This window comes from Ochotona princeps, chromosome 4 (genome assembly GCF_030435755.1).
Source record: "Ochotona princeps isolate mOchPri1 chromosome 4, mOchPri1.hap1, whole genome shotgun sequence".
In the NCBI taxonomy this organism is placed as follows: domain Eukaryota; kingdom Metazoa; phylum Chordata; class Mammalia; order Lagomorpha; family Ochotonidae; genus Ochotona; species Ochotona princeps.
In genome coordinates this window covers 227,436-253,387 of record NC_080835.1, presented here as the reverse complement: position 1 = coordinate 253,387, position 25,952 = coordinate 227,436, and the positions used below count along the sequence as shown (strand labels likewise).

At 55.7% G+C, this 25,952-nt stretch overlaps 2 protein-coding genes across 2 annotated transcripts in view; one reads left to right on the top strand and one right to left on the bottom strand.

The window, feature by feature from the left end:
• The first annotated feature begins 15,102 nt into the window (after positions 1 to 15,102).
• Positions 15,103 to 25,952, top strand: part of LOC131480242 (interferon-induced transmembrane protein 1-like) — a 108,397-nt gene continuing 97,547 nt past the window's right edge. Inside the window, exons 1-2 of the mRNA XM_058664080.1 lie at positions 15,103 to 15,267; positions 15,600 to 15,811. Of these exons, the coding sequence (XP_058520063.1) occupies positions 15,103 to 15,267; positions 15,600 to 15,767 (333 nt within the window). The 3' untranslated portion in view covers positions 15,768 to 15,811. The remainder of the gene's footprint in view (positions 15,268 to 15,599; positions 15,812 to 25,952) is intronic.
• Positions 20,939 to 25,185, bottom strand: LOC131480127 (protein-glucosylgalactosylhydroxylysine glucosidase-like). Its single transcript, XM_058662582.1, has 13 exons — positions 24,879 to 25,185; positions 24,527 to 24,737; positions 24,016 to 24,451; positions 23,706 to 23,825; positions 23,401 to 23,532; positions 22,624 to 22,732; positions 22,461 to 22,533; positions 22,231 to 22,367; positions 22,013 to 22,146; positions 21,836 to 21,931; positions 21,602 to 21,699; positions 21,198 to 21,409; positions 20,939 to 21,122 (listed from the first exon to the last, which is right to left on the bottom strand). Exons 1-13 carry the CDS (start codon positions 25,135 to 25,137, stop codon positions 21,004 to 21,006), a joined length of 2,136 nt encoding a protein of 711 aa, XP_058518565.1. The 5' UTR covers positions 25,138 to 25,185; the 3' UTR covers positions 20,939 to 21,003.

Here is a 25,952-nt window from a genome sequence, read left to right as displayed (position 1 = left end):
TGAGCCAATTCCGCGGCTGCAGCTTTGTGGGCCATAGACGTGGTTGAAGCCAGACGTTGGAGTCTCCTCGGCTCGGACCGGCTGCCCCGACACACCCCGGTGCTTGGCGGCTCGGACCTTGGCGGGGAGCGCGGCTGGAGGGGTGCGCGGCTGGCGGCGCCCCGTACTGGCAGAGCCGAATTCGGGGCCTGGTTGCGGCTGGCATGGCGCGGGGTGTCCCCGGGACGGGACGCTCCAGGAGGTTACTGACCCACCCGCGCCAAGGCCACCTTCCCGCTCCTGTACACCTGCTCTCCTTGCCCGACCTTCGGCCCCTGGCTCACACACAGCAGCCCAGCGGCCTGAGCTTCCGGCCGCTGTCTATTTTTATTGAAAAGGCAGATTTACAGAGAGAGAAAGTTCTTCCATCCGCTGGTACGCTCCCCAAAGGGCCGCAGTGCAAGGAGTCAGATGGGCTAATGGTAGTCTCTGGTTATGGGGAAAATATAAAATCTTGCCCGCCCCTTTATTTCTGCCTCTTTTGGAAAGAGGACCCCAGGTGTCTGCTTCTCCGGAGGAAGAGCGACTGGACGGCAGGAAGTCGCTGAGCATAGGTTTCCCCTGAAATCGAAAAAGTGTGAGGAAGTCCCGCTGTCTGTATTTCCCTCAAGATGGAGCAGAGATGGTGTTGTGGAGGATTTGGTGTGAAAGAACACAACAAACTTGTTTCTTGAATTTTCGTGTGGACAACTCCAGATTGCAAAGCAAAATTTTCTTTTTCTTTTTTTTTATTGCAAAGTCAGAAATATAGAGAGAGGCGAGACAGGAAGATCTTCCGTCTGATAGTTCACTCCCCGAGTGAGCGCAACGCCTAGTGCTGCGCTGATCTGAAGCCAGGAGCCAGGAACCTCTTCCAGGTCTCCCACAAGGGTGCAGGGTCCCAAGGCTTTGGGCCGTCCTCGACTGCTTTCCCAGGCCACAAGCAGGGAGCTGGATTAGAACCAGCGCCCATATGGAATCTCCGAGCATTCAAGGCGAGAACTTTAGGCACTAGGCCATGGCGCCGGGCAGCAAAGCAAGACTTGAGAGAGAGGTCTCCTGCCATAGTGAGAGGCGGCGGCCCCACAGAAGGAAAACTCCGGAGGAAATGATGCTGCTCACCATCCCAGGGAGTGTTAGGTTTTAAATGCACTCAAAGTGCACAGCCAAGTCCTCTCATGATTAGTTTACCACAAGCCCAAATCGCAGACGCAGCAAGGTGCTTTGCAGGCCCTTTATTCCATCAGGATAGGAACGGGAGGCAGGGTGGAGGGGTAGAGAACCTGCCATGGTGGCAGGATGGGGGCTGCCAGGGCAGGGGAGGGGGCGAGATGGAGGAGGACGGGGAGAGCCAGGTAAGAAGGGAGCAGGAAGCACCTTTTTACATTTTTTAAAAAAAAAATGTATTATTTTTATTGGAAAGGCAGATATGCAGAGAGGAGGAGAGACAGAGAGGAAGATCTTCCAGCCGATGGTTCACTCCCCAAATGACTGCAATGGCCAGAGCTGAGCCAGTCTGAAGCCAGGAGTCAGGAGCTTCTTCCGGGTCTCCCACGCGGGTGCAGGGTCCCAAGGCTTTGGGCCGTCCTCTACTGCTTTCCCAGGCCACATGCAGGGAGCTGGATGGGAAGCGGGGCTGCTGGGATTAGAACCGAATCCATATAAGATCCCCCTCATTCAAGGTTAGGGCTTTAGCTGGTAGGCTACCATGCTGGGCTCCACCTTTTTACATTTTGAAGGGTAACTTTTCTGGTGACCAGAGACCCTAACTTCCTACTATCCTGTCTGTCTCCTCACATGCCCTTCCCACGCCTGAGGGTCCAACCTGTCAGGAAGTGGCCAGGTCACCTCTCCAGAACAGAGGCTTCGACCCTCTGCCCCGCCAGTTGTTTGCCTGTGGACACCCGTGTCCACGTTATGCCGGGAAGCTGAGGGTGTACCTTAAGTGCCCAGGGGCATTTAACTTAAGTGAGGGCAGCATGGGTGGGTCACCTAGGTACTAGATGTGCTGCCCGCCCAGACAGGCTGCCCATCGCCAAGGGAGGCCTACCCAGAGCTACCTCTCTTCTGTGGAGCGCTGGATGAGACGGACAAGCAGGCAGCCTTGACTCCCAGCACTGGCAAGACAGGAAGTCCACAGTGGGCTTTGAATGGACTGGAAGTCCACACAGTGGCAGGCTGTGAGCTGGACAGGAAGTCCACATGGTGGCGGGCTCTGGATGGACAGGAAGTCCACAGTGGGTGGACTCTGAGCTGCCCTCTGCCTAAGCCTGGCTTCCTACATGGAAGGCAGTGGCTGGCCAGGCTGCGTGTCCACCTGCGCTGCCTGCCTGCTGCCTCTGGACAGACCACCGTGCCCCACCCCTGCGTTCTGTAGCTTTCCTTCACTGTCGGGCCACCAGAGTAGAGAGACAGTCCAGGCCACCTCTGGCCTTTGTCCCTGCAAGTGGCGATTGTACCTGCAGCCTACATAATGGTGGCACGCTAAGTTGTTGGAATTCCAGTAACACTCTTATCCCCCTGCTTGCCCCGTTCACCGCACCTGCAACAAAGCAGACTGAGCTATAAAACCCTCAAAAACAAACAACAAAAAAAAACTGCTTCTTGGACGGGGTTTTTGACCTCTGGTTCACCTTGTGGCCAAGTGGTGTTAGGAGAAATACTGGGGCAGGGGCTCAACAGGCTGATCCTGCCCTCCTAGTGCCAGGATCCCATATAGGCTCTAGTTTGTGTCCTGGCTGCTTCACTTCCCATCCAGCTCCTCACTTGTGGCCTGGGAAAGTATCTGAGGATGGTCCAAAGCCTTGGGGCCCTGCACTCATGTGGGAGACCTGAAGGAAGTTCCTGGCTCCTGGCTCCTGGCTCCGGATCGGCACAGCACTGGCCGTTGCGCTCACTTGGGGAGTGAACCAGTGGATGGAAGCTCTTTGTCTCTCCTTCTCTCTGGAAATTTGCCTATCCAATAAAAAAAAATAAATCTTAAAAAAAAAAAAAAAACAATGAAAGCAAGCCAGTAAGAACAATTTCCAGGGACTGGATCAAGCTGTGCGCCCCAGGGGGTACAAGGGTCCTACCTGAGGGCACAGGGCAGGAGGGGACACCAGGGCTCCCCACTGTCCCCATGGGTGGGCCAATGTTGCAAGGGACCTGTAGCCTCTCAGGGAGCTTGACACGCAGCCCCGTGTCCATTCCTGAGCCCGTTTCCGGCCGGAGACGGCAGGGAAATGTGCATCTCGTGTCCCGAGTCCCGTTCTGTAAGGGACCTTAGTCTCCTGGAGGACACAGGGTCCAGTGTGGGCAAAGGGCTGATCTCCCCAGTGAGACATGGTGGTGGGTGCAAGGGCGTTGGCAGACTTCAGAGAGCCAGTTGGTCCTCTGACCACAGGCTGGAGATGGAGAGGAGTGGCATGGCCAGATGAGCCCGCCCGGATGGCATGACTGCTCCTGGGCAGCTCAGCGGGGGTCACAGAAGACAAAGAGTTTAGACGGGAGACCACGGTGGAGAGTGTGAGGATGCAGGGACAGCCTACAGGATGACACCCAAGACCACAGTGGGGAGTGTGACGTCAGGACAGATGGCAGGCAGGGGGCTGCCTGGGTCAGGGCTGAGAGCCTGGGCCACTCTGACTGGAGCCCCTGTGTGCTCTGGGTGGGACTTGCGTCTGTCATTCTCTCTCTGGAACACTGCTGGCAGAGTCTGTGCAGCGGCAGACATTTCTCCCACTGAACGTCACAGCTCCCCTGAGACAGGACTGGGAAGGACCCCAAGCCGCCCTGTGACTGCTGCTGGGGGTGTGGGCAAAAACTGTGTGGAGAGACAGAAGGCTGAAGAGCTCTTCCATGTTTCCTCATTCAACCACACAGTACCCCTCCCCTTGCCTTCCTGCACACACAGGCGCGTGTTTTCCAGTTTGGTGACAGGGGAACTCGATCGGACCACCAGGGAGGGCAGTGCTGCTGAACCCAGGGGAGGGTGGGCCACGTGGCCTGGTGGTCACACACACCCTCCCAGGGCAGGTGGGCCATGTGGGTTGGTGGTTACATTCATCGCCTCACAGCTGTGCCCAGATTGGCCTCCGACTTCATCTTGCTATCCTGCAGGCCTGGGAGGCAGTGGTGATGGCCCAATTCCTGGGGTCCCTGCCCCCCATGGATGTTCTGTATTGAGACCCCAGTCCGGGTTTCCACCCCAGTCTGGCCACTGAGCAGGAACTGGAAAGACAGCTTGTGCTGGAGCTCCCAGGTGGGCTCTCCAGGCCACAGCCCTGTCCTGTGACCACAGCCCATTGTGGGGGAACTCAGCGAAGGTGCTGCAAGGGCTAGAATGCTGACATCCGCAGGAGGCTGCAGATGGAGACCAGAGCTCGTGGTGCTGAGAACCTGGACTTGGGGACTTGGCCCAGCGGGGCAGTGAATGAAGGCCACTACTGCACATACTGGTCCTGGGCAGGACATGGCCACCCACCACAGGCAGAGTGGTTTTCTAACCATTCACCACAGCTCCTCTCTGAGCAGAGTGGACGCCACTGTTGTAGGGTTTCCGACCCCAAATATGGCAGCAACCTCAATTCTTGTCTCACAGAAAGAATTTTCATGCAGACACAGTTTGATTTTAAAGCAAGATTTATTAGAAAAGCTGAGGAGAGAGACTCCTGTCCTAGTGACGGGAGGGACCTTCAAGAGAGAAAAGAACCCATATCTCCTGCCATAGTGGCAAGAGGAAAGAAAGACCCAAATTAATGGTGGGAATCACATCTTTCTTTTTTTTTTTTTTTTTTAAAGATTTATTCATTTTATTACAACCAGATATACACAGAGGAGGAGAGACAGAGAGGAAGATCTTCCGTCCGATGATTCACTCCCCAAGTGAGCCGCAACGGGCCGATGCGCCAATCCGATGCCGGGAACCTGGAACCTCTTCCGGGTCTCCCACTCGGGTGCAGGGTCCCAACGCATTGGGCCGTCCTCAACTGCTTTCCCAGGCCACAAGCAGGGAGCTGGATGGGAAGTGGAGCTTCCGGGATTAGAACCGGCGCCCATATGGGATCCCGAGGCTTTCAAGGCGAGGACTTTAGCTGCTAGGCCATGCCGCCGGGCCCGGGAATCACATCTTTCAAAAGTTCACCTCAAAGATGTTTCTCCACAAACAAAGGAGAGTTCTTGTTTTCCATGGTAGCTGGCCCTGGGACAAAAGGCCCCAAAAGGTGTTACTGGTGAGCTTCCTTAGTCTTCAGTGATAAAGAGGCCAGTCTGACACTGCCCGTTGGCAATGGCTAGAGACAGACCTGGGCTGACGCTGTAGGTGGGGAACTTGATATATTAATGCACCCTTGCGTCTCGGGGAAGCGTGTTCTTGGTATGTTAAATATGCACTTGTCTGTTGGGAGAAACGTGCTCTGGTGAATCCAAGACATGGTGGGGAAAATACCCTTTTAAATTTGAGAAAAAATGATGACTTGGGGATACGGAATAGCCTAACTGCCTACTACCCAGTCTAACTCCTCTCTCAGTAGGGCTGTGTGACATGTGTGGATGTGTGGTGGGATCTGTTAGAGTCCGGGCTAAAGCCCCCGGACGTCAGGGTGCGAGTCAACCCCCAGAGAACGACGAAGAGTCTCGCTGGTAATGCAAACAGCAAACAGAGTTTATTGCGCCAGCATGCTGGGGTCAGACCACACTTGGGGCATGCAGGCCAGCCAAGCGGGCGGTCGGACCTCGAACTAGCCCAAGACAGAAACTTATATAGGCCCTTTTGGGATGGGAAATACATCAAAAGCAACAGCCTTAGACATGTTCATTTTATGGCCTTCAGGTGCAGGGAGCCTGTTCCGTTCCCATACACTATCTTTATGGCTCATCCCATTCTCACACCCTTATCTTCCTCCTGCCTGGGACCAGAGAAGAATTGCGCCCTTGCCCCCTGCACCTGGGTTCACAAAGTTGCAAGACAGCAAAAAACAGATTTATTGCTAAAGTGGAATCCTCCCGAAGTCCAGGCGCCTCCCGGCTTAGCAAAGTAGCAGTTTCTTCAGCAAAAGGGAATCTCACACTGCCCAACAAAAACATTCCATTCTAGCATTCTAATATACTATCATTCTAACATAGCATTTCATTATTCTAACATTTACCTACACTCTAACACTCCCACCTTTTCTGTTTCATGTTGAGGAATCTTTCTCAGCGCAGGGCTGCTGTTGGAACTGTTAGAGGCAACCAAAATGTTAAAAGGCCTAAATACTAGAAGTAGTTTGAATAAGTCAGAAGCAGCTTGAATTTAAAGTAAAAAGAAGTTTTACAAATGCCGGGCCCCACACCGAGGCTTAGGCTGTAAGGGTCAGTGGGTCCCTGCAGGCCCTGATCAGAGTAAGAGCAAATAGCCCCGGTCCTGTTTTCACACATATGTTCCCTGTTGGTTTGCATCTATAACGCCTTCTTGTCATGGTGAACAGAGACTTGAGGCATTTCGCAGGCCTCTAGTTTTGCCTGGAATGTTTTGTATTTGCTTTAAAATGATTGGAGTGTTTTTCGCGGGCACGGGCTTTGCTGCAAAGGCCAAACTGGCCTATCTGGCTTGTCCCTGGCTCGGGGTCTCTCTTCACTCACCGGTACTGCGTGTCCGTGTGAGGAGCTCGACCCTGGCCAGCCAGCTCAATAAACTCTGCTTGCTGATTGCATCCACGTCTGGTTCTTTGCTGTCCAATGGTGGGACGATTTTGGACCTTAACAGAACTGCTGTCAGAGGACCAGCAACTAGACAGTACTGATACGGTCCTTTACGAATTTTGTCTATTCAGGATATAGGGCCCAATTGTAACTAGTAGAAGTAGGATGACTATAGGCCCTGCCAAGGAGGACAACAGTGTAGTTAGCCATGGGCTCATGTTGAACCATGACTCAAACCACCCTTGCTGGGATTCTCATTCCTTCTTCCTCTGGGCTAGACCTTCACGGAGCTCAGCCATGGAGTCCCTCACTACCCCAGTGTGGTCTACATAGAAGCAACACTCCTCTCCCAGGGCCACGCAAAGACCACCTTGCCTTAGGAACAACAGGTCCAACCCCCTGCGATTCTGTAGGACTACTTCAGATAAGGAGGTAAGGGGTTTCTCTAAAGGGCTAATGGATCGTTCTATGCACTCTAGGTCTTTATCAATTGTCTGTAAGGAGTTGATCTCTCTGGTCTGGGTGATTAAGGATGTGACCCCTGACCCATGCCCACCAGTCCCAGACCTACCAGGGCAGCTATGGTCAGGACAGTCATGGGCTCTCTCTTAAACCTCAGGATAGAGTCAGGTTCCCAATGTTGCAGTACATCATTCTCGGTGTGACACAGGACACGAGGAAGAACTCCCACAATTACACAAAATTCAGTAGTTGCATTAAAAACAGCAATAGATAGGTGCAGGGTTAATCCAGTGCCTGAGCAAAACCACCAACCCCCTGTGGTGGGAGATAACCAACCAGTTTTAACTGAACCAACAAGGCTTGTTATCGAGGAGCAGAGTCTGTGCTTGTCTTTAGGGACAGTACCAATGCAGGATCCTCGTCCATTAACTTGGGCCATAGTCAGAGGGGGGCTCCTGTCAACCCAGTTAGTTGGGGCTACTGCTGAGTGACTCCAGGGAGGGGGGGTAGACATTGCAACATAACCAAATTCTTGGGTAAGGTCAGTACTAGTAATGTTTAGGGTGTCCTACCGTGCACAGATCAGTTTCCACAGAGGCTCGCCCTTTTCTTGACCCCAGATTGGGGAGGGGAAGCTTCAGTCTGCTCCTCTCCCATAGTGGGAGTGTTGGAAGGAGGGAGGGTGTAAGGGGGGCTGCTGGAAGAAGAACGGGGGGTAATGGGCTCCACCGTCTGAGACACAAGGAGGATTCCACTGGGGTTGCGGGTGTATGCGTGATATAACACGACACCTCAGGTCAAGCCGGATATCCACCTCCTATCTCTCTTCCCTAGCTCAGTCAATCTGACTCTGACTAAGTCACACAGGGACTTGCCACAGAATGCCACAGAATTCTTTTTTTTTTTTTTAAAGATTTATTTATTTTTATTACAAAGTCAGATACACAGAGAGGAGGAGAGAGAGAAAGATCTTCCATCCGATGATTCGCTCCCCAAGTGAGCGCAACGGCCGGTGTGGCACCGATCCGAAGCCGGGAACCATGAACCTCTTCCGGGTCTCCCACGCGGGTGCAGGGTCCCAAAGCTTTGGGCCGTCCTTGACTGATTTCCCAGGCCACAAGCAGGGAGCTGGATGGGAAGTGGAGCTGCCGGGATAAGAACCGGCGTCCATATGGGATCCTGGCACATTCAAGGCGAGGACTTTAGCCACTAGGCCATGGCGCAGGGCCTCCATGTTCAGTTTTGAAACTGTACCCTCAGCAGAAAGTCCATTTGAATGCATGCAGAACTATACAGCTGACCAGACTTCGTAGGTCCTGAGAAAACAGAAGCAGACATGACTCTCCAAGAGCCTAATTATGCATTTATACATTCTTTTCAGAAAGGATTTAGCTGAACAATTCACATTTGTGAACATTTTCATCTATAAGCCAAATAAAATACACCACATAGCTTTTACGTAAACATGTACATGCATACCAGGTAACAAAATAGCTTTTGTAACAGCTCTTTTGAAAAATCTCTTAGCTGTTTCAAAGTTACCGATTGTTTAGAATTATATCTTGCTCTTAGTAATCTGAACAAACCATACGTATAGTTTACTATTAAACTTCAGCTTGAATGGATACGATGGGTCTGCTGGAAACTAGAAAAGTATCTATGTTTAGAACTACCAAACATGAAACAAGCAGAGACAGCTGTATTCCACATAGCACTGTCATGCCACCTGTAGGACTTTACACTCATGTACCTTGAAGACCTAGGGCCTAACCATTACGACTGATGACCCCACAACCAGATGGTCACTTAGAGATTCGACAATAAGAGGGAGTATTCCAATAATCAATTTGTTCATCTAGCAGGTGCCTTTCCTTGGTCTGTTGTTTCCACTGGAAAGGCAGATATACAGAGGAGGAGAGACAGAGAGGAAGATCTGCTGTCCGATGGTTCACTCCCCAAGTGGCTGCAACGGCTGGAGCTGAGCCAGTCCGAAGCCAGGAGCCCAGGCCACAAGCAGGGAGCTGGACGGGAAGCAGAACCGCCAGTATTAGAACCTGCACCCATATGGGATCCTGGCACGTTCAAAGTGAGGACTTCAGCTACTAGGCTACCATACTGGGCCCTTTACTGCCAAGCTATCGTGCCAAACCCCTCCCCTGTAAATTGTCAGATATTTACTAGCACTCCTATGTATGCACACTTAATTCTAATGTCAGCATACCTTAGGTATTAATGTTCAACACTTAAACAATGTTGTAATAGTATCTTAAAAAGTATAGACAATTATATATAAAACTTACAAGATGCGTTTCTCAACATGCTTTCTATTCTCTGATAGCCATACTTCCGTAGGACAAAATATTCTAGAAGCAATTCTCTTTTTCTAAATAAAAGCATATCAAATTTTAAATACAATTGCTTTAAGCAATTTGCAACCATTTCTCCCAATTTGTGGAACAACATTTTAACATAAGCCTACCTCAAAACCAGGAAGCGGCAAGTTTTTCAAATTACCTTCCTCTCAATTTGGCTGTTGTCTTAAAAGACTCCCTAAGAATTTACTGAAGCTAGTTAGCAGGTTTAGCTATCAATAAGATGAAAATAACTTAAAAGGAGATGTTCAAACACTGTTGTCTTTCACAAGGAATCAGACTTCAATTTTGTTGTTTTAAAGGCAAACATTCAGAAATTATACACATTATGACCAATTTTACTATGCATTTTTAAATAATTTGTTGTTTTCCTGTAAGGCAAAAATCTCACATACAATCTGTATCAATTTCATGATTAGGAAACATTTTGACCAGTGAACATAAATACTCATTTACTTTAATAGCATATATGATGCAATAAATTTACATAATTTTGTAATATTGTGAGATTATAATCCAAATTATTTTAAATGACAATTATATTATCCAAATTTTGTCTCAATTTTTGAGAGTTCCAGGAATCCTGCTAGAACTTTTAAAGTTCTGAGACTTGGGCCTGGCGGTGTGGCCTAGCGGCTGAAGTTCTCGCCTTGAACGCCTCAGGATCCCATGTGGGTGCCGGTTCTAACCCCGGCAGCTCCACTTCCCATCCAGCTCCCTGCTTGTGGCCTGGGAAAGCAGTCGAGGACGGCCCAATGCTTTGGGACCCTGCACCCATGTGGGAGACCCGGAAGAGGTTCCTGGTCCCGGCTTCGGATTGGCGCGTACTGGCCCGTTGCGGCTCACTTGGGGAGTGAATCATCGGACGGAAGATCTTCCTCTCTGTATATCCGGCTTTGCAATAATAATAAAATCTTAAAAAAAAAAAAAAAAAAGAAATTGGAAATTTAGCTTTGTCTGGACAAAAGTAATAGAACAGCAACAATAATGACTAAACAGACACACACACAATCACCAAACATGTCACAACAGAGACATAAAACTCTCAACCTTTTGTGACTTCCAACCTCTTCTTTGACATACTTTAACCTGGAGATATTTTGTAAAGCAAGCACCTAGGTTCATCTCATGCTTTGGGTTAATTTAACAGTGGATTTGGACCACTCTATATCAGATTTCTTTTATATATAATTGTTGAATCCAGTTACAGAAGGAGTTTCCATATTTTTTTTTCCTTATAAATGTTAAATCACTTCTCTCTTACCCCACCCCTCTCAGCTAGGGGGTAGGGGTATAAAGCAGAGCTAGAGAAATTTAGGCCCTGAGGGTGAATGGGTGTGGTTAAGTCCAGAGAGACTGGGAGAGCAGGTTAAGCCAAAGGTAAAAGCGGTTACAATGGCTGTCGGCTACCCAGCCGGGGGAGCACAGGGAGACCTTCAGACAGAGGGGGATGGGCCGCCCTTGCAGCAAGATTCCGGCCTGGATCATAAGAGAGGTGACAGGATTATCACTCAGTCTTATGTATGTCTGAGCCAATCCTGGAAGCAAACTTAAAACATAAAGGCTATCGGAGAAGAGATGAAAGGATTCTTCCACTCTTGAGAGGGCTGGAGCTACAACAAATAGTTCCTTATACTGTGCTGACCCTTGGCATGACTCAAAACAGGTGTTACAGACATGGGCATAAAATCCTCTGCTGCGGCCCCTTCTCTTCCTCCAGCCTCCATGGTTTGTTGGTGAAAGGCAGGATTTTCCCAATCCAAGGGATTGAAGGAGGTGACCTGCTTACGGCCCATAATGGCAGTCAGTGCTTGACACCTGAGGGCTAGCTCTCTGCCCTTCTGAATTAGATCTGCCAGCTGATGGGGCAAGTATGAACTCTGGGCACCCCTCCATCAGACAAATGGGCCCACTGGAGAGGACTACCCTCCTGGACAAGTGTCCTGATCTGCAGGACAAAAGGTAGGTTTTGCAATGCAAAAGGTTGTCAGGCAGGCCAAGTCTAAGGCCCGTAAGTCTGTGGTTCCTAACAGACACGGGCAGCCGTCAGCTGGAAAGAACTTGAAAATGTCCACAGCTGGAACTCTTTCTTAGGGCAGTAAGGAGCAGGCTGAGCCTTGCTCAGGGCCTTTTAAATCTCCTGTAAGGCTTGTAGATGAGGGGTGTTTAGGAAAATTCAGTCTCCTAGCATTTTGTCTTTTCAAATAATGGAAGTAATTGCCCCACAGACAGGGGTAGCCAAGGGCGTAGCCGATTTATCTCTCCAAGAAGCTTTTGAACTTCTACTAGTGAATATTGTTCCTTAACGCTTAGCAGGGGCTTCAAGGGGGAGGCCTTTTCAAAACAACCCTAACCCTAAAATCTTAAAAAGGAGGGCATCGTAGGAGACATTCACGTTAGCTCTCTCTAAAAGCCCTTCACCTTTCCCCAGACTGCTTGTGATTCCTGGGTTGTACAAGCTCCCAAGGTATTATTATCCAATCTGCCCTGGTACAGGGTTGGTGGGCAAGACCCTGAAGACTAGTCTCGGCCCAGGGCGAGTTAGGCTCATTTCTGCCCCGGCTTGCTTAAGTCTCCCGCATTCCAGGGATATCACGCCGCTGGGCGGTTCCCTCCAGGGTTAATACTAATGGGAAAGGCCTGGACTGGCTGGTGGAGCCCCACCAGAAGCCTTGCAACTGGGATTATGCTCTCTGACTCCCCTTTAACTGGGGGTGGTTCCCCGGCTCTGAGCTTCCCAGAGGCTCTTGTCAGGGCAGCTGTGGTGGGCCAGGGCCAGTGTTCTGGGCCTCAGTTTTGCTGTTCTGTTCCCAAGTACTGCAGGCAAATAAATTAGCCAACTGACCACGGTCCCTCAGACCTTGACTACCTGTGTGTCTGAGATTTCTAACCCTAGGGACTTCAGCATGTATTTTGGCGCCTTAAGCGCGAGATTGTCAATTTCCCCACCGTTATTGCCCAGGGCTTAAGAAAGAGAGGATAGGATAGAAACCAATGGTGCACCTAACACCTCCCTTCCGTTACAGCCTCTCAGGGGATTCCACTGTAGCTACGCCTTGGCCAGGAGGGGAGTCCCCACATTCGTGTAGAGCTGTGGGGTGCCAAGGGGCACTTCCGCAGGGTACACTCTCATTCGAGAGGAGGAATATTGTACCTCACATCACCTTTTCTTTGAGGATCACCTGAAGAGACACCACTTCTCCGGCAATGTACTTCTCTTGGAAGACGCTGCACTGAAGCTGTGTACAAGCCGTTCCTCGCTCCTCTTTCAGAGCCGCACAGGGAGCGGCCAGAAGGTCCAGCCTTCAAGCCCCACATTGGGCGCCAGTTCTGCGGGGTCTCCCCTGGAGATTCCTCTAGTATCCCGTTGCCAGAGGGGGTGAGCCTGCTGCCTCCAGTACAGGCAAGACTAACAGATGGGAAGAGGTTCTGTCCAGCAGTTCTGGTGTATTTGGGAAGTACAGATTCTTATATAGGGTAAAGGATAGCCTCAGGCCAGGAATTTCAGGAATTCCAGAGGGGGAGAAACTAGGAGCCAATTACTAAGAGCATGACTGTGGAAGCCACCTCCCATAGGCCAGGGATAGGTGAGTGAAATGGCCCTGGCCAATCAGGCTTTCTTTGAAACAATGTGACCTCTGCCCTGGTTCACATCCAGGGCTCTGTCCTGGCCCCCCATCTTGCCTGCCACATGTAACCCAGTGACCTTGACTGTTAGCCGCCATCTTGTTGACTTAGTGACCCCTTTGCCTCTGAGCCCCACAGGCCCACATTGGAGACACATTGGGGCTCATCCCAGTGCCCAGCCCCGGGCTCCCCAGCAGGTGCACCCAGTGGCTGCTCAGAGGCTCCTGCCATGCCTGATAATGCCGAATTCAGAACAAACTGGCCAGATACCAGCCCCATGCTGCTGTTTCCCTGGGGCTTCTGTCCAGCCTGAGTGGTGTCACTCCCTACGGCTGCCACTGCCACTTATACCAAGTCTCCAGGGCACACCCTGCTGGATGTCCCGAGACAGACTGCCCAAGCCTTGTGCCAGCACACAGCTGGAGAATGACTGTAAGGCAGCCAGAGCTGAGCAGAGGCCGGCCGGCCCTAGGTGCTGCCCCATGAGGGTTCGGTTGGTCTTCTTGAAGCAGCCTCCTAGTGTGAACCTGTGTGTGTGGTAGGGAAGAGGGAGATAGGAAAAGTGGGTGCTGTGTGGCCACATGAGGGAGCACCCCTAACCTGGAGGTGTGAGTGTCGCTGTCCCGCAGCAATGGACTTGGTGCGCGGAGTCGATAATAACATGCGTGGACCCTGACTGATGGTCAAAAGCCGTAATTTATTAGTGGCATCAGACTTTATACACTGAGGGCCATACAGGATAAGGGAGGAAGTATTGAGCTTATCAACAAAACCATCAATGCTTTTGTTTGGAACTCCTTTTGTCTTGTATATTCCACCTGGTGTTCTCATATACATGCTGTCCACTCAATTGTTCTTATGCAAATGATATCCAATCAGGTATACAAAAGGTAGCCATTTGTTTGTTCTCCAAATATTATCCAACCAACTGTAATCCTGTGCTCCCTGACCTTCTAGGGTCACGATGTCCTCCTACAGAGAGCACTGTGTGCACAGGACCCCAAGCTGAATGGCCTGGCCTGTTGCAGGTTCTCTTGTCCCATGACCCTTGGCTGGCAGGCGGTAGACGCAGCAAGGACTCACGGCCATGGCCCACAGCCGTGGACTTGCTCCTTGCTGGGTCCAGAGTCAGGCTGCCATCCATTGCCATTTGCACAGGCCAGGGAGGTTGAGGAAGAAGAGATCAGGGCAGTGCAGGTGGACATGCATCCCAGCACCCTGGGAACAGGGCTGCATGCTGTCCTACGGCCATCCGCTGACCCTCCCTGACTCTGCCTTGGCCTCTTGCCAGTGAAAGACCCCCGAAGGGTACTTTTCTTCTAGGGAGGCCCCTCCCAAGGAACAGCGAGACCACTTGTACGGATGCAAATAGCAAGAGGTTTATTCAGATACACAGGTACCCGGGGCGACAAAGTCTCTTGGAAGACTTGCGCGCCTTCAGGTTGGGGCGGTGGGTTTTTATAGGGTAGGGAGGCAAAAAAAAGCACAATACAGAAGCGAGATGCATAGTTACAGGATTCTGATAGGCGAAGTCTAATAATAGCTGAGTTGGCGCTGAGTTGGCTCTCTTTCTTAACATTTCTTCCCTCTTTTGGGGCCAGATGTTTGACCACAGATGTGTGGCAAGCTAGTCCTGACCTCGCCCGCTCCTCCCCCAGAGATCCTGTTTTTCTTGGTTAAAGCCTTGCAAAACGGCGTTTCTGCTGCTAAAGCTTATGGTTTTTGGTGAGGGTCTTTCACCAGACGTTTACTTTGCTCCAAAGGAAGACACTCCCAGCAAAGCATCATTTCTCCAAAGGAAGGAAATGGAAATTTCTGAGAACGCACCTCTGCTGGAGAAAGGAGGGGCCCCGGGGCCCCAGGGCCCCGCCCTCCCACCCTCCAGCTAGCCGGGCCCAGCCCCAGGAGCTGCACTTGCCAGTTTTCTGCACTTGGAACACAGGCCTCGCCCGAGTCGGAGATGTTGAAGGAGGGACACCAAATGACCGAGGGAACTCATCCTTCCACCGTCATCAACATCCGCAGCGATACCACTGTGCCCGACCACGTGGTCTGGTCCCTCTTCAACACGCTGTTCTTCAACTGGTGTTGCCTGGGCTTCGTGGCATATGCCTACTCGGTGAAGGTGTGTGGGGCGCCGGGGTCATGGGCAGTGGGTGGCCTTCAGGCTCTGCCAGGTGGCATCTGTGGAGCTTGGGTGTGAGTGTGTCTCCGTGTGTGTGGAGGGGACTGAGAAGGCCTGAGTGCAGGATTAGGCTCTGGCCGCGTGGGCTGACCTGGCCAGCCGGGACTGGACTCGATCCCTTCCGGCCCCACAGGCATCCTCCCTTCTGGTCAACACCAGCCACTTCTCACGGGGCCGAGGCCTAGGGCGGGTGGAGCCTGTTCTGGCCAGGAGCTGGCACTTGGCTCTCAACTGCCCTGACCGGGTCCCCCTTCCTGCTTCTTTCCCCCCAGTCGAGAGACAGGAAGATGGTGGGTGACGTGGTTGGGGCCCAGGCCTACGCATCCACCGCCAAGTGCCTGAACATCTGTGCCCTGGTGACCAGCATCCTCTTCTTCGTGGCGACCATTGTCATCGTTGTGCTCAACATAGCAGCCATTGCCCAGGCAATTCCTCATTAGAGGAGCCTCACCAGGCCTGCTGTGCACACCTGTGCTGGCAGCCCGCCCCTGCCCCTCCCCAGCCTCCTGGGCACTGTCCAGCCTCATGCATGTCCACTACCATATCTCTCCATCCTCACGCGTGTCTACCCTCCCGCATGTCCACCCTCACGCCCGAGCACCATAGGCTTCAATAAAGTGCCTGTCTCTTAATGTTCCTGCGATGTCCCTGGGGGTGGCGCTGGGGAGGAGAGCAGCAGCTGAGGGAGCCCATCCCGGGCAGCTCAGCTCTTCCCCAGTACAGCGTGCTGTGCATCTGTCCCTGACCCAGCACAGCTTCCTGACCTGTGCCGCAAGGCTGTGTGGCGGGAGCGCTTCCCCCTCCTTAGTGAAGCTTCAGGTGCCCTCTCTTGCAGTTTGGGGAAAATGCCCCAGGGAGCAGCCTGGGGTGCTGGGCCTGTGGCGCCCCCTGCTGGTGGGCAGCCTGGGGATGGGGGATATGTGGTGTCCCCTGCTGGTGGCCGGGGCAGCGGCCTGGGCACAACCCCAGCAGGACTTGGGACCAGATGGCAGGCACCAGGGTGAGCGTCCTGTGGGGACCCTTGAGCTTTGCACGGGCTGCTGGCCAGGCCCTCTTCCCTCTTCATCCCACACATGGGAGTCCTTGTCACACCTCATCCCAGCAGCCTGGGGGAGTGTCTGGGGGTGGAGTGCACAGTGCTGAGACAAGGGCTGAAGGGGGATGGGGCGGCCACCCCACAGGACATGGGGGAGTGGGGGGACAGGGTGGTCACCCCACAGGACATGGTAGGACAGGGGGCGGGGTGGCCACCCCACAGGACGTGGGGGAATGGGAGGACGGAGCAGCCACCCCACAGGACATGGGAGGACAGGGGGATGGGGTGGTCACCCCACAGTGTTGCAGGGATTCAACATGAAACACGGCAGCAATCTTGTTTCTTGTCTCACTGGAAAGAATTTTCATATGGACAATTCTAGTTTGCAAAGCAAGATTTATTTGAGGAGAGGAAAAGTGGCTGCTGCCCTAGTGGCAGGAGGGGGCTGCTTGCACAGGGGAGTTAATATCTTCATATATCCTTTGTTCTCCCTCAAGGGAGGAATGTGCTCTTTGGAGAAACACAATTTTCTATTTTAAAACCCGGACTCTTCACACAACAGGACACAGGGGGTGGGGCTGCTACCCCACAGAACATGGGGGCACTGGGGATGAGGGTGGGCAGAGGGAGCCCAGGCTACAGGCCCCTCTGCCTGCTCCCAGCAAGGGCACTGAACTGGTGCCTCCGGCTTGCCTGTGGCTGCAAGCTGGTCCCCAGAGGAGGAATGTGCCAAGCCTCCTTGGAGCTGAGGCTCACGCTCAAGCCACCCACAGCAGAGGCAACACCAGCCCCTGGCCTCCAGAGGAGGTGCTGAGGGTGGTCCCCGACCACTGCCCTGGACCCTCCCTGGGATCCCAGAGGAAGGGTGCCCTCCCTGGGCTTTGGGTGTAATTTGAGCTATTTTTAGGTGGCTGCCTGGGCTGGGGGTGGGGTTACCAGGGCTGGGAGGTGGGGGTGACTGAGCTATAAACCATGGGAGCGCCAGGCATTCAGCTCCGAGTGAGGAGACATCAGTGCTAGAACCTGTGGACATGGTGTACCCCTGCAAGGATCCCTGGGCACTGCAGCCCCGCAAGGCAGATGGCGCTGTCCACACAGTGCTCACGCTGGGGACGCCACGACCTCTGTCCTAGGACCACCGGATCTGGTTGTTGAGTGGGCTCTACCTCAGCCCCGGCTGCCTCGGCTTCCTGGCACTGGCCTACTCCATCAAGGTGAGCGTTGCCTTGGCAGTGCCGAGCTGCCAGCTCCCCACCGGGGTCTCTGTCGCCAGAGCTGGGAAGGGGAGCGCTCCTTGCCCATGTGGTGGCCTTGGCGCTACAGTGCTCACAGCCTGGGAGAGGCCTATAGGGTTCCCCGTCTGACTGGGGACACGATTAAGCTGAGCCCCAGGAGAGGGCTCTGACCCCGACCCTGACCGCAGTGGCTCTGTAGGCCTGAGACCAGAAGGGCTGCTGGGGACCTGGAGGTGGCACGGCGCCTGGGCTCCAGGACCAAGTGCCACAACATCCTGGCTACCATCTGGACGCTTATGCTGCTGGTGCAGGCTGGTACCCTGCACCAGTCATGGCTAGCCAAGGGCTCCGTGGCCTCTTCAGCATCCCACTTACTGACACGGACCATGACTGATGGGCCAGGCCAGCCTTATGACCAACTTTGGCCTCCCCAAACCCAACCTGGGATCTCCAAGTCATTGTCATCTAACATCAAAAGTACCTAATTCCAGAAGTGTCTGGGATGTGTTTTAGGGAGCGGGCAACAAGCTCAGTGGTGCTGGGGGTCCATGGGGACAGAGCCACAGGGTCTTATTCATCAAAGGTGGGAGGAGGAGTTGGGCCAGCTCCCTGGTCACCCACATAGGCACACCTCATCCCTGGCCATGCTCACAGCCATCGGGACATAGCTTGGGGCCAGGCCATGTGCCTGTGTGCCACAGGACACCACCTGCCCATATCACAGCTGGCTGTACCTGGCAGACTGCCTGCGGCAGTGCCAATGACAGGGCAGGCAGCAACCTTCACAACTTGGGCCTCTTCCCTCTGTAGGGGCCACCCCATGCCTGCTCTGCCTGGGGGAGGGGCTCACTGTCGGCCTGGAGCCCCCAGCGCAACACCTGCCGTGCAGGAGGCCCAGCTGTTCCCTGGAAGTCCCAGAGGGCAGTGTCCAGTCAGCCATGGAGGTGAAGATGTGCTCCGAGGCCCCAGCGTGAGCCTGGAACACCCCAGGCTGCCCAGGGACAGGGTATCCCAGTGCTCAAAGATGAGCACAGGGTGGTACCCCCACCAGCCAGAATGCATGTGGGCTGGGAACGAGCATGTCCCAAGGCTGGAATGTCCACGTCTGTGTAAGCTTGTGAGGGAGCAGGGCTGTGGAACCAGGCTTTGGTCACCCAGTCCCCATAGAGTCTAGGGCTCATATGCACACACACACACCCTACATACCTACACACATGTGCAGATACACACATACATGTACAGACAAGACACATATATATCTATACACATACACACGTGCAGACACATGTACATATACAAACACACATACACAGATGTACACATGCAGATACATATCTATATACGTGCACGTATGCACGCACACACAACAGCAGTACCCAGGACAACTGTCCTCTGGGTTCAGGGAGACCTACTCCATCTCTGTCTCCCTCCCCTGCGGCCCCCTCAGCCAATCTGCCTCTGCTGGTAAGGACCTGGGGTGCCCGGTGCACGGCCCTGCAGGTCTGTGGCTGGGTTGCACTGGCCTCATGCTGTGAGGCTGAGACAGGAAGCACAAAGCCGTCCCTGCACGTGTTAGCCATGGGTGGCCGAGGCCTCCACACATGCGAAGCCTCCAGGTTTGCTACGGACATGTTGGTGGTGCCTGGCTAGTTTTCCTTGCCCCTATAGGCACTGACCGCAGGACGAACAGTGGTGGGGAATGTATGTGGGAGGCGCCAGCTGCTCTGGTTTCTAGGGGCTTCCTGCCTGACTCCAAGTGACATGGCAAATGGGTTTACACCAGCCTCTCCCAGCACCAGCTTTTTTTTTTTTAATTATTATTTTTTATTCATTAATTACATTGTATTACATGACACAATTTCATAGGTACTGGGATTTTCCCCCCCTTCACCCCAAACCCTTCCCCCATGGTGAATTCCTTCACCATGATGCATAACCACAGCTCAGGTTCCATTAGGATTCCCTAATTACAGGCTCACACCATACAGAGTCCAGCATCCCACTGTCCAGTCAAGATCAACGGCCTCTTAGGGAGGCCCTCTCAGGTTTGAAGGCAGAGCCAGCAGAGCGTCACCTCGATCAATTAGAAGCTCCAACATATCATCAGCAACAGTCCAGGTATGATGAGGCTGGTGCAGAGTCCACTGATTGACATAGTCCATCTTACAGTTTCCCCTTGTCCAGGTTTTTCGCTGCAAGCATATAGCTGAGGTGGTTGATTGATCTACTCCATCTTCCATCTTTTTTTGGTTCACTCCGATCAGCTGGTGGTTGTAACCCCTGGGTTGGATCTATTCTGAGCCCCGACCTCCATTGGAACCAATGAGTATCGCAGCTCTCCCCAGCTCTGCCCATCACACACTCGTCCCTCACCTAAACCAGCGGGAGGAGTGCTGGTCGGGTGCTGCATTCCCTACTGGCACAGGCCATTTCGCCTTGGTGTTTTGTACTTTTTTTTTTTTTTTTTTTTTTTTTTTTTTATCGCAACCAAGCTTGGCCAGGCCCCTACACAGTTCCAGGGCTCGGGCTTGCCAGTGGATGACGTGAGCTGACTCAGCCTGGTCTGCCCCAACCCGAGCCAAGTGCATGCCAGTGGGTCACTTTCCAAAGCCTCTTCTGGGTTGTTTACCTCCATGCTTCCTTCGGTTATTTGTCCTGTCAGTGTCCTGTCAGAGGAACTGTTCAGATTCCTCCATCCGACCCCTTCCTGGTGTCAGGCTTCACGCATACTAGCAGGTCCTTCGGCCAGCACTGCTCTTCGATCCATTCTGGTTCCTGCTGTTGAGAGTTTCAGCCCAGCAACGGCTCGTCCATACCCATGTATATCTCATACATGGCTCAGTTGGGGTTGAAACCTAGCCAAGTCCGTCCAACATCTATCCTGGTCCTCCGGAGCACCAAACTGTGCTGTGGTCTAATCCGGCACGGTGCGTCAAGTCCGAATCGATATTTGTCCCAGCACCAGCTTTAACCCTTCAGCTCCGCGCCCATGGGCGGCTCCTCTCATCCTTGGGAAACCATGCAGGCCTCAACATGGGAGCTGGGCATTGTCCTGCCATGGGCTGCTGGGTCCTGCCATGGGCTTCCTGCCTGTGGCCTGGCCCTGGGAATATCTAGCCTGGTGGTTAGGGAGGCCCCAAGGTCCCACTGCCTATGTTTGTCTATGCTGGCCACTGTTGATGGCCCCAGGGTCCTTGGAATGGCTGAGGTCCTCCCTCCATCTGCCTGGCAGGGTAGCCCCAACCCCACACCATGGGCTGGGGCAGGGACAGAGATCAGGAACTAGCAGGTTAGCCCAGGAGGGGGGTGAGGGTGCTGGGGCCAGGGGTGTAGTAGGCCCAGAATGGGGTAGGGTGCTGGGGCCAGGGGTGTGTCAGGGACGCAAGAAGAGGGTGGGTGCTGGGCTCAGGGGTGCCACATGGCCCTGGTACTGGTGGTGGCCTGGGGAGCTTGGCCATCTTCTGGCAGCGACAGCAGGCTCCTCTGTATCCGACCAGCTGAGAGAGGGAAGGAGACCTTGTGTCCTGCAGGGAGAGGGTGTCCTGGGGTGGGAGCACAAGTGGCAGGGGTGTGGGGGACCTCTGAGGGGCAGGGCTTACCTGGCGGCAGGGGGAGCCGCAACCCAGATGGCCACAGCTCCACCTCCAGGTTGGGGCCTGGGGGCCCCGTGGGGACTGTGACCTTGACTGTCACACAGTCCCTGGAGAAGCAGAAGTCCAGTCTGCTGCCCTGGAGGAAAACACCCAAGATGCTCACGCCAGAGATGTCGGGCAGATTCACAGGGTCAAAGCTTAGACCTGCCAGGGTGAGCCTGTGGAAGGGGTGTGGACGGTGAGGGGAGAGGGTCAGGTGAAGGGAGGGGAACAGAGGAGGGGGTCAGGTGAGGGGAGGGGGGCATGTGAGGGGAGGGGCATGTGAGGGGAGGGAGGGATCCTTGTGAGGGGAGGGGTCAGGTGAGGGGAGGAGGCATGTGAGGGTAGGGTCCCCCTGCCGCTGCCCCCACCTGAAGCCTGTGCACCCAAACAGCATGGCCTGCAGGAAGCCGCCAGCGCCCGTCAGGAAGTTCACGGCCCCAGAGCCATCTGAGTTCTCTGTCCACACCTGGAGGGGACAGGGATTAGTGCCCAGATCTCTGAATGCCATGCCCAAGCAGGCCAGGCTCCATGCCCACCACAGGGGCTATCATTTGGATCCTGGTAGATCCTGGCATGTGGTCGCAGGAGGCAGGTGTGTGGACCTTGAAGGGCTCTGTTACGTTGGTGAAGCTCCGCTCCAGCAGGCCCCGTGCCCGTGTTGGCTCCTTCAGCTCCATCCAGCCCACAGCAAACATGCTCTGGGGTCAGAGGTGAGAGGTGAGAGGTCACAGAGGGCCGAACCCCCCTGTGTGGGGTGGGACCTCCCACGTGCCACTCACCCAGGTCATGGCAGGACCCTGGGGGGATGTCACGGGCTCATAGACTTCCAGGTTCCTCCGGCGGATGTGGGGACTCAGCGGGAAGGGGACCGGGTACCCCAGGAGTACCACATCTGCCTGCTTTACCTCCTCTCCTGCGGGCACAACGGGGCACAGATCTTCATGTCCGCTCCAGAGTGACACAGGGTCTTGGGGGCTGGAAGCCTGAAGCCACTCACCAGGTTGATACCCCTCAAACTCTGGGTGGAAGTTCCGCTCGGGGTCAAAGGGCAGCTTGATGCCATCAGCCACCTGCAGCCATCGGTCAGGGACAGGGAGAGCCAGGTCCCGGGCCAGGACAGTGGCAAAGTACAGGCTGCAGGGCAGAAGGCAAATACAGCATTACGCTGGCCCTGCCTGGGTGGGGCTGACCCGTGGCAAGGGCAGGGCTGGGATGGGGCAGCACCACCTGTTCCGGACCAGGGCGTTGGTGTACACCGAATTGTTGACGCCTGTGTGATACTCGTCAGGGGGCATGACATCTGCAAAGGTCACAACCCCATAGTGGACAGGATGCAGGGACCCCTTGACCGAGTTCTGGACTTGGATTCACCCTGCCCTGCAGCCCTCACCCCTTAGGTGGTACTTCCGCTCCACAGGGCTCCACTCCACACGGCTGCACCAGAACTCCGCCACGGCCTGAATCACATCCCAGCCGCCTTCCTGGAACAGCTGCAGGTCCTGGTGGGGTGAAGGACAGAGCTTGGGGCAGGGCTGGGGGCGTCCACTGACTGCTCTGTCCAGCTCCTCTCTAGGGCGCCACCAGAGACCCATCCCCACCTGTGCGTCCCTCACCTGTGCGTCCCCCGCCTGTGCGCCCCCCGCCTGTGCGTCCCCCGCCTGTGCGCCCCCCGCCTGTGCGCCCCCCGCCTGTGCGTCCCCCACCTGTGCGTCCCCCACCTGAGTGTCCCCCACCTGTGCGTCCCCCACCTGTGCGTCCCCCACCTGTGCGTCCCTCACCTGTGCGTCCCCCACCTGTGCGTCCCTCACCTGTGTGTCCCCTACCTGTGCGTCCCTCACTTGTGTGTCCCCCACCTGTGTGTCCCTCACTTCTGTGTCCCCCACCTGTGTGTCCCCCACCTGTGCGTCCCCACCTGTGTGTCCCCCACCTGTGCGTCCCTCACTTGTGTGTCCCCCACCTGTGTGTCCCCCACCTGTGCGTCCCTCACTTGTGTGTCCCCCACCTGTGTGTCCCCCACCTGTGCGTCCCTCACTTGTGCGTCCCCCACCTGTGTGTCCCCCACCTGTGTGTCCCCCACCTGTGTGTCCCTCACCTGTGTGTCCCCCACCTGTGTGTCCCCCACCTGTGCGTCCCTCACCTGTGCGTCCCTCACCTGTGCACCCCTCACCTGCGTGGCGTGGTAGTACAGCTCGAAGGCCAGTAGCACAGCCCCGTTGATGTGGAGCTCCTGAATGCCATAGATATCCTCAGGACAGACTTCTAGGCCAGAGCCAGTACTCTCCCAGGCAAACTTGGCTCCCTGAGGAGGGGGCAGGCACAGGGTGCTGAGGGCTGGGGCACGGCCTCTCCCACGTTGTCCAGATCAATTCTGAGCCCCAGCAGGCCCGGCCCCATAGCGGCTCCCACTCGTTAGGGTTGGGGCTGCAGCCAGGGCGGCCCTAGGGGTCGGGGTGTGGGTGGACAGTGTCTCACCTGGTAACCTAGATTCCGAGCGTTCTGCAGAGCTCCGCCCAGCGTTCGGACACGGTACTGCAGGATGGCCCTTGCGGCCTCTGGGTGGAACAGCAGGACGACAGGAAACATCCAGAGGTCCTGGGGGACCGCCAGGGCTGAATTTCCTCGGGCGGACACTGTCCCGCACCCCTGGCCACCTCCCTCGCCTCCTGCCAGGTTCTGTCTCCAGTCCAGACCAAGGTTCAGGGCCCCTGGCCTCCTGACTGCCTCCCTGCTCAATGCCCTTGTGCAGCCAGCCCATGGTCAGTGCTGGGTGAACCCCACACACCTGGTCCCAGAAGACGTGGCCCCAGTAGCACTCGTCTCGGCTCCCGTTGGAGAGGCCCCCAGGGCTGAGGCCATGACAGACAAATCCTGGGGTCCCAGGCGGGGGCAGGGCACTGAGCAGGTAGTAGAGGGAGCTGCACAGAGCCTGTCGCAGGCCCAGGGGCCCCTCCACGTCCAGGCCGCAGCTCGCCCAGAGCTGGGTCCAGGCCTGCGTGTGGGCCGTGTACAGGGCACCCCTGGCCTGAAGCTGCTGGGCCTCAGCCAGGCAAGCCTGGACTTCAGCCTGGGTGCTGCCCACCACAGTCAGGAAGTCCCAGGTCCTGGCCTCCTCGTCCGTCCCCAGGGTCAGGACAGGCGGCGGTGGTGTCCACAGCATGTGCACCTCCTGGGGCCCTCCTCCGGGTTGCTCAGGGGCCAGTGTGCGGCCCCACAGGTACCTGAGTGGGCAGGACCAGGCCTCAGCTATGGCTCCTGGCCAGGCCAGCAACAGGGACCACTGCCTGCCCCCTTACCGGGCTCCCTGGAACTCAGGACCCTGGTGCAGGTCCAGGTCAGGGCTCTCTGGGGAGAAAGCTGATTGCAATATCATGGAAACCGGATGGGTGCCAGGGGCCACACGGGTGATGGACACGCTGAATACCAGGACGTGTGGCAGTGTGCGGTGGGCGTAGATGCACTGGGTGGCCCTGGAGCTGGGACCTTCCAGGGTGTGCACGAAGCAGCCTGGGGGCAGCAGGGAACCAGGACCAGCTCTGATCCCTTACCTTGGCCACCTACCCCAGGGAAGGGGCCTCCAGCCCCAGATGGGCCAACCGTGTGCCCCTCCAACACCCACCAGGGGCAGCCAGGACCCACAGCAGCTACCTGTGCGAGTGTCCAGGGTGAAGGTCTCTGTTAGCGGCTCCACTGACCCTGGAGGGGCCTCCAGCCGCACATTGAGTGGACTGGGCAGAACGGCCCGGTGCGTGTCCCCTTGAGTCCCGTTGTACAGGCCACTCATGTGGATTACGTCATGGTACACGCGTGTGCCCAGGTGCGCGTTGGTCACAGGGGGCCAGAGCCGGGGGTCGCTGGGTAGGGAGTGGGCGCTGAACACCATAGGGTCCTCGCTGGCAGCCTCCATGGCCTGGGGGTGGGGATGTGACCAGGTGGGCTCCTCCAGGCGGTGGGCACACCAGGGCGGGGCAGCTCGGGTTCCTGCCCACCGGCCGCCCCAGCCCCTCCCCGCCCCACGCTGGCCCTGGCGGTCTCGGCGGCTGCGCCCCATCCGGGCCCCGATCCCGCCGCGCCTCCGCTGGGGTCGAGCTCGGGTACTCACCGCAGCCACGCAGGAAGGCGCCGGCCTTCCGAGCACCAGGGGGCAGGCCAGGCCGCGCGGGGCGGGAAGGAGCGGAGACGCGGCGAGGGACCAGGAAGGGCTAGCGGCCCCGCCCCCGGACAGCTCGGCCCCGCCCCCGGACAGCTCGGCCCCGCCCCCGGACAGCTCGGCCCTGGTAAGCTCCGCCCCGCCACGTCAGCTCCGCCCGGCCCCGGACGGCTCGGCCCTAGACAGCTCGGCCCAGGTCAGCTCAGCCACACAATAAACGCCCAGTCCGTGTGTCTCTGCATTTCCCACCCAATGGGACGCTTGGGCAGGAGTGAGGTAGAAGCTTTGCTGTTGGGACTCCCAGAAAACGGGGCACTGGGCGTTTAGTTCTGCTCCCCGATGCTGGACCCTGCCTCCTCCACGGCCCAGCATCCACTCCCACCCTGTCCCTGGCCTGTCTGACCGCTGAGTCCACTCCTGTCCCTCCCTGTCCCCACCTGCCCCCTTGACCGTAGACTCAGGCCTCCGGGGTGCTCAGGCCCAGAGGCTGGCCCACCTCCTCTTGGTCCTACAGCCCAGGTGAGGCTGGCCCTACCTTCCCACACACCCTCCCCTGGCCCACTGGGTGGGCA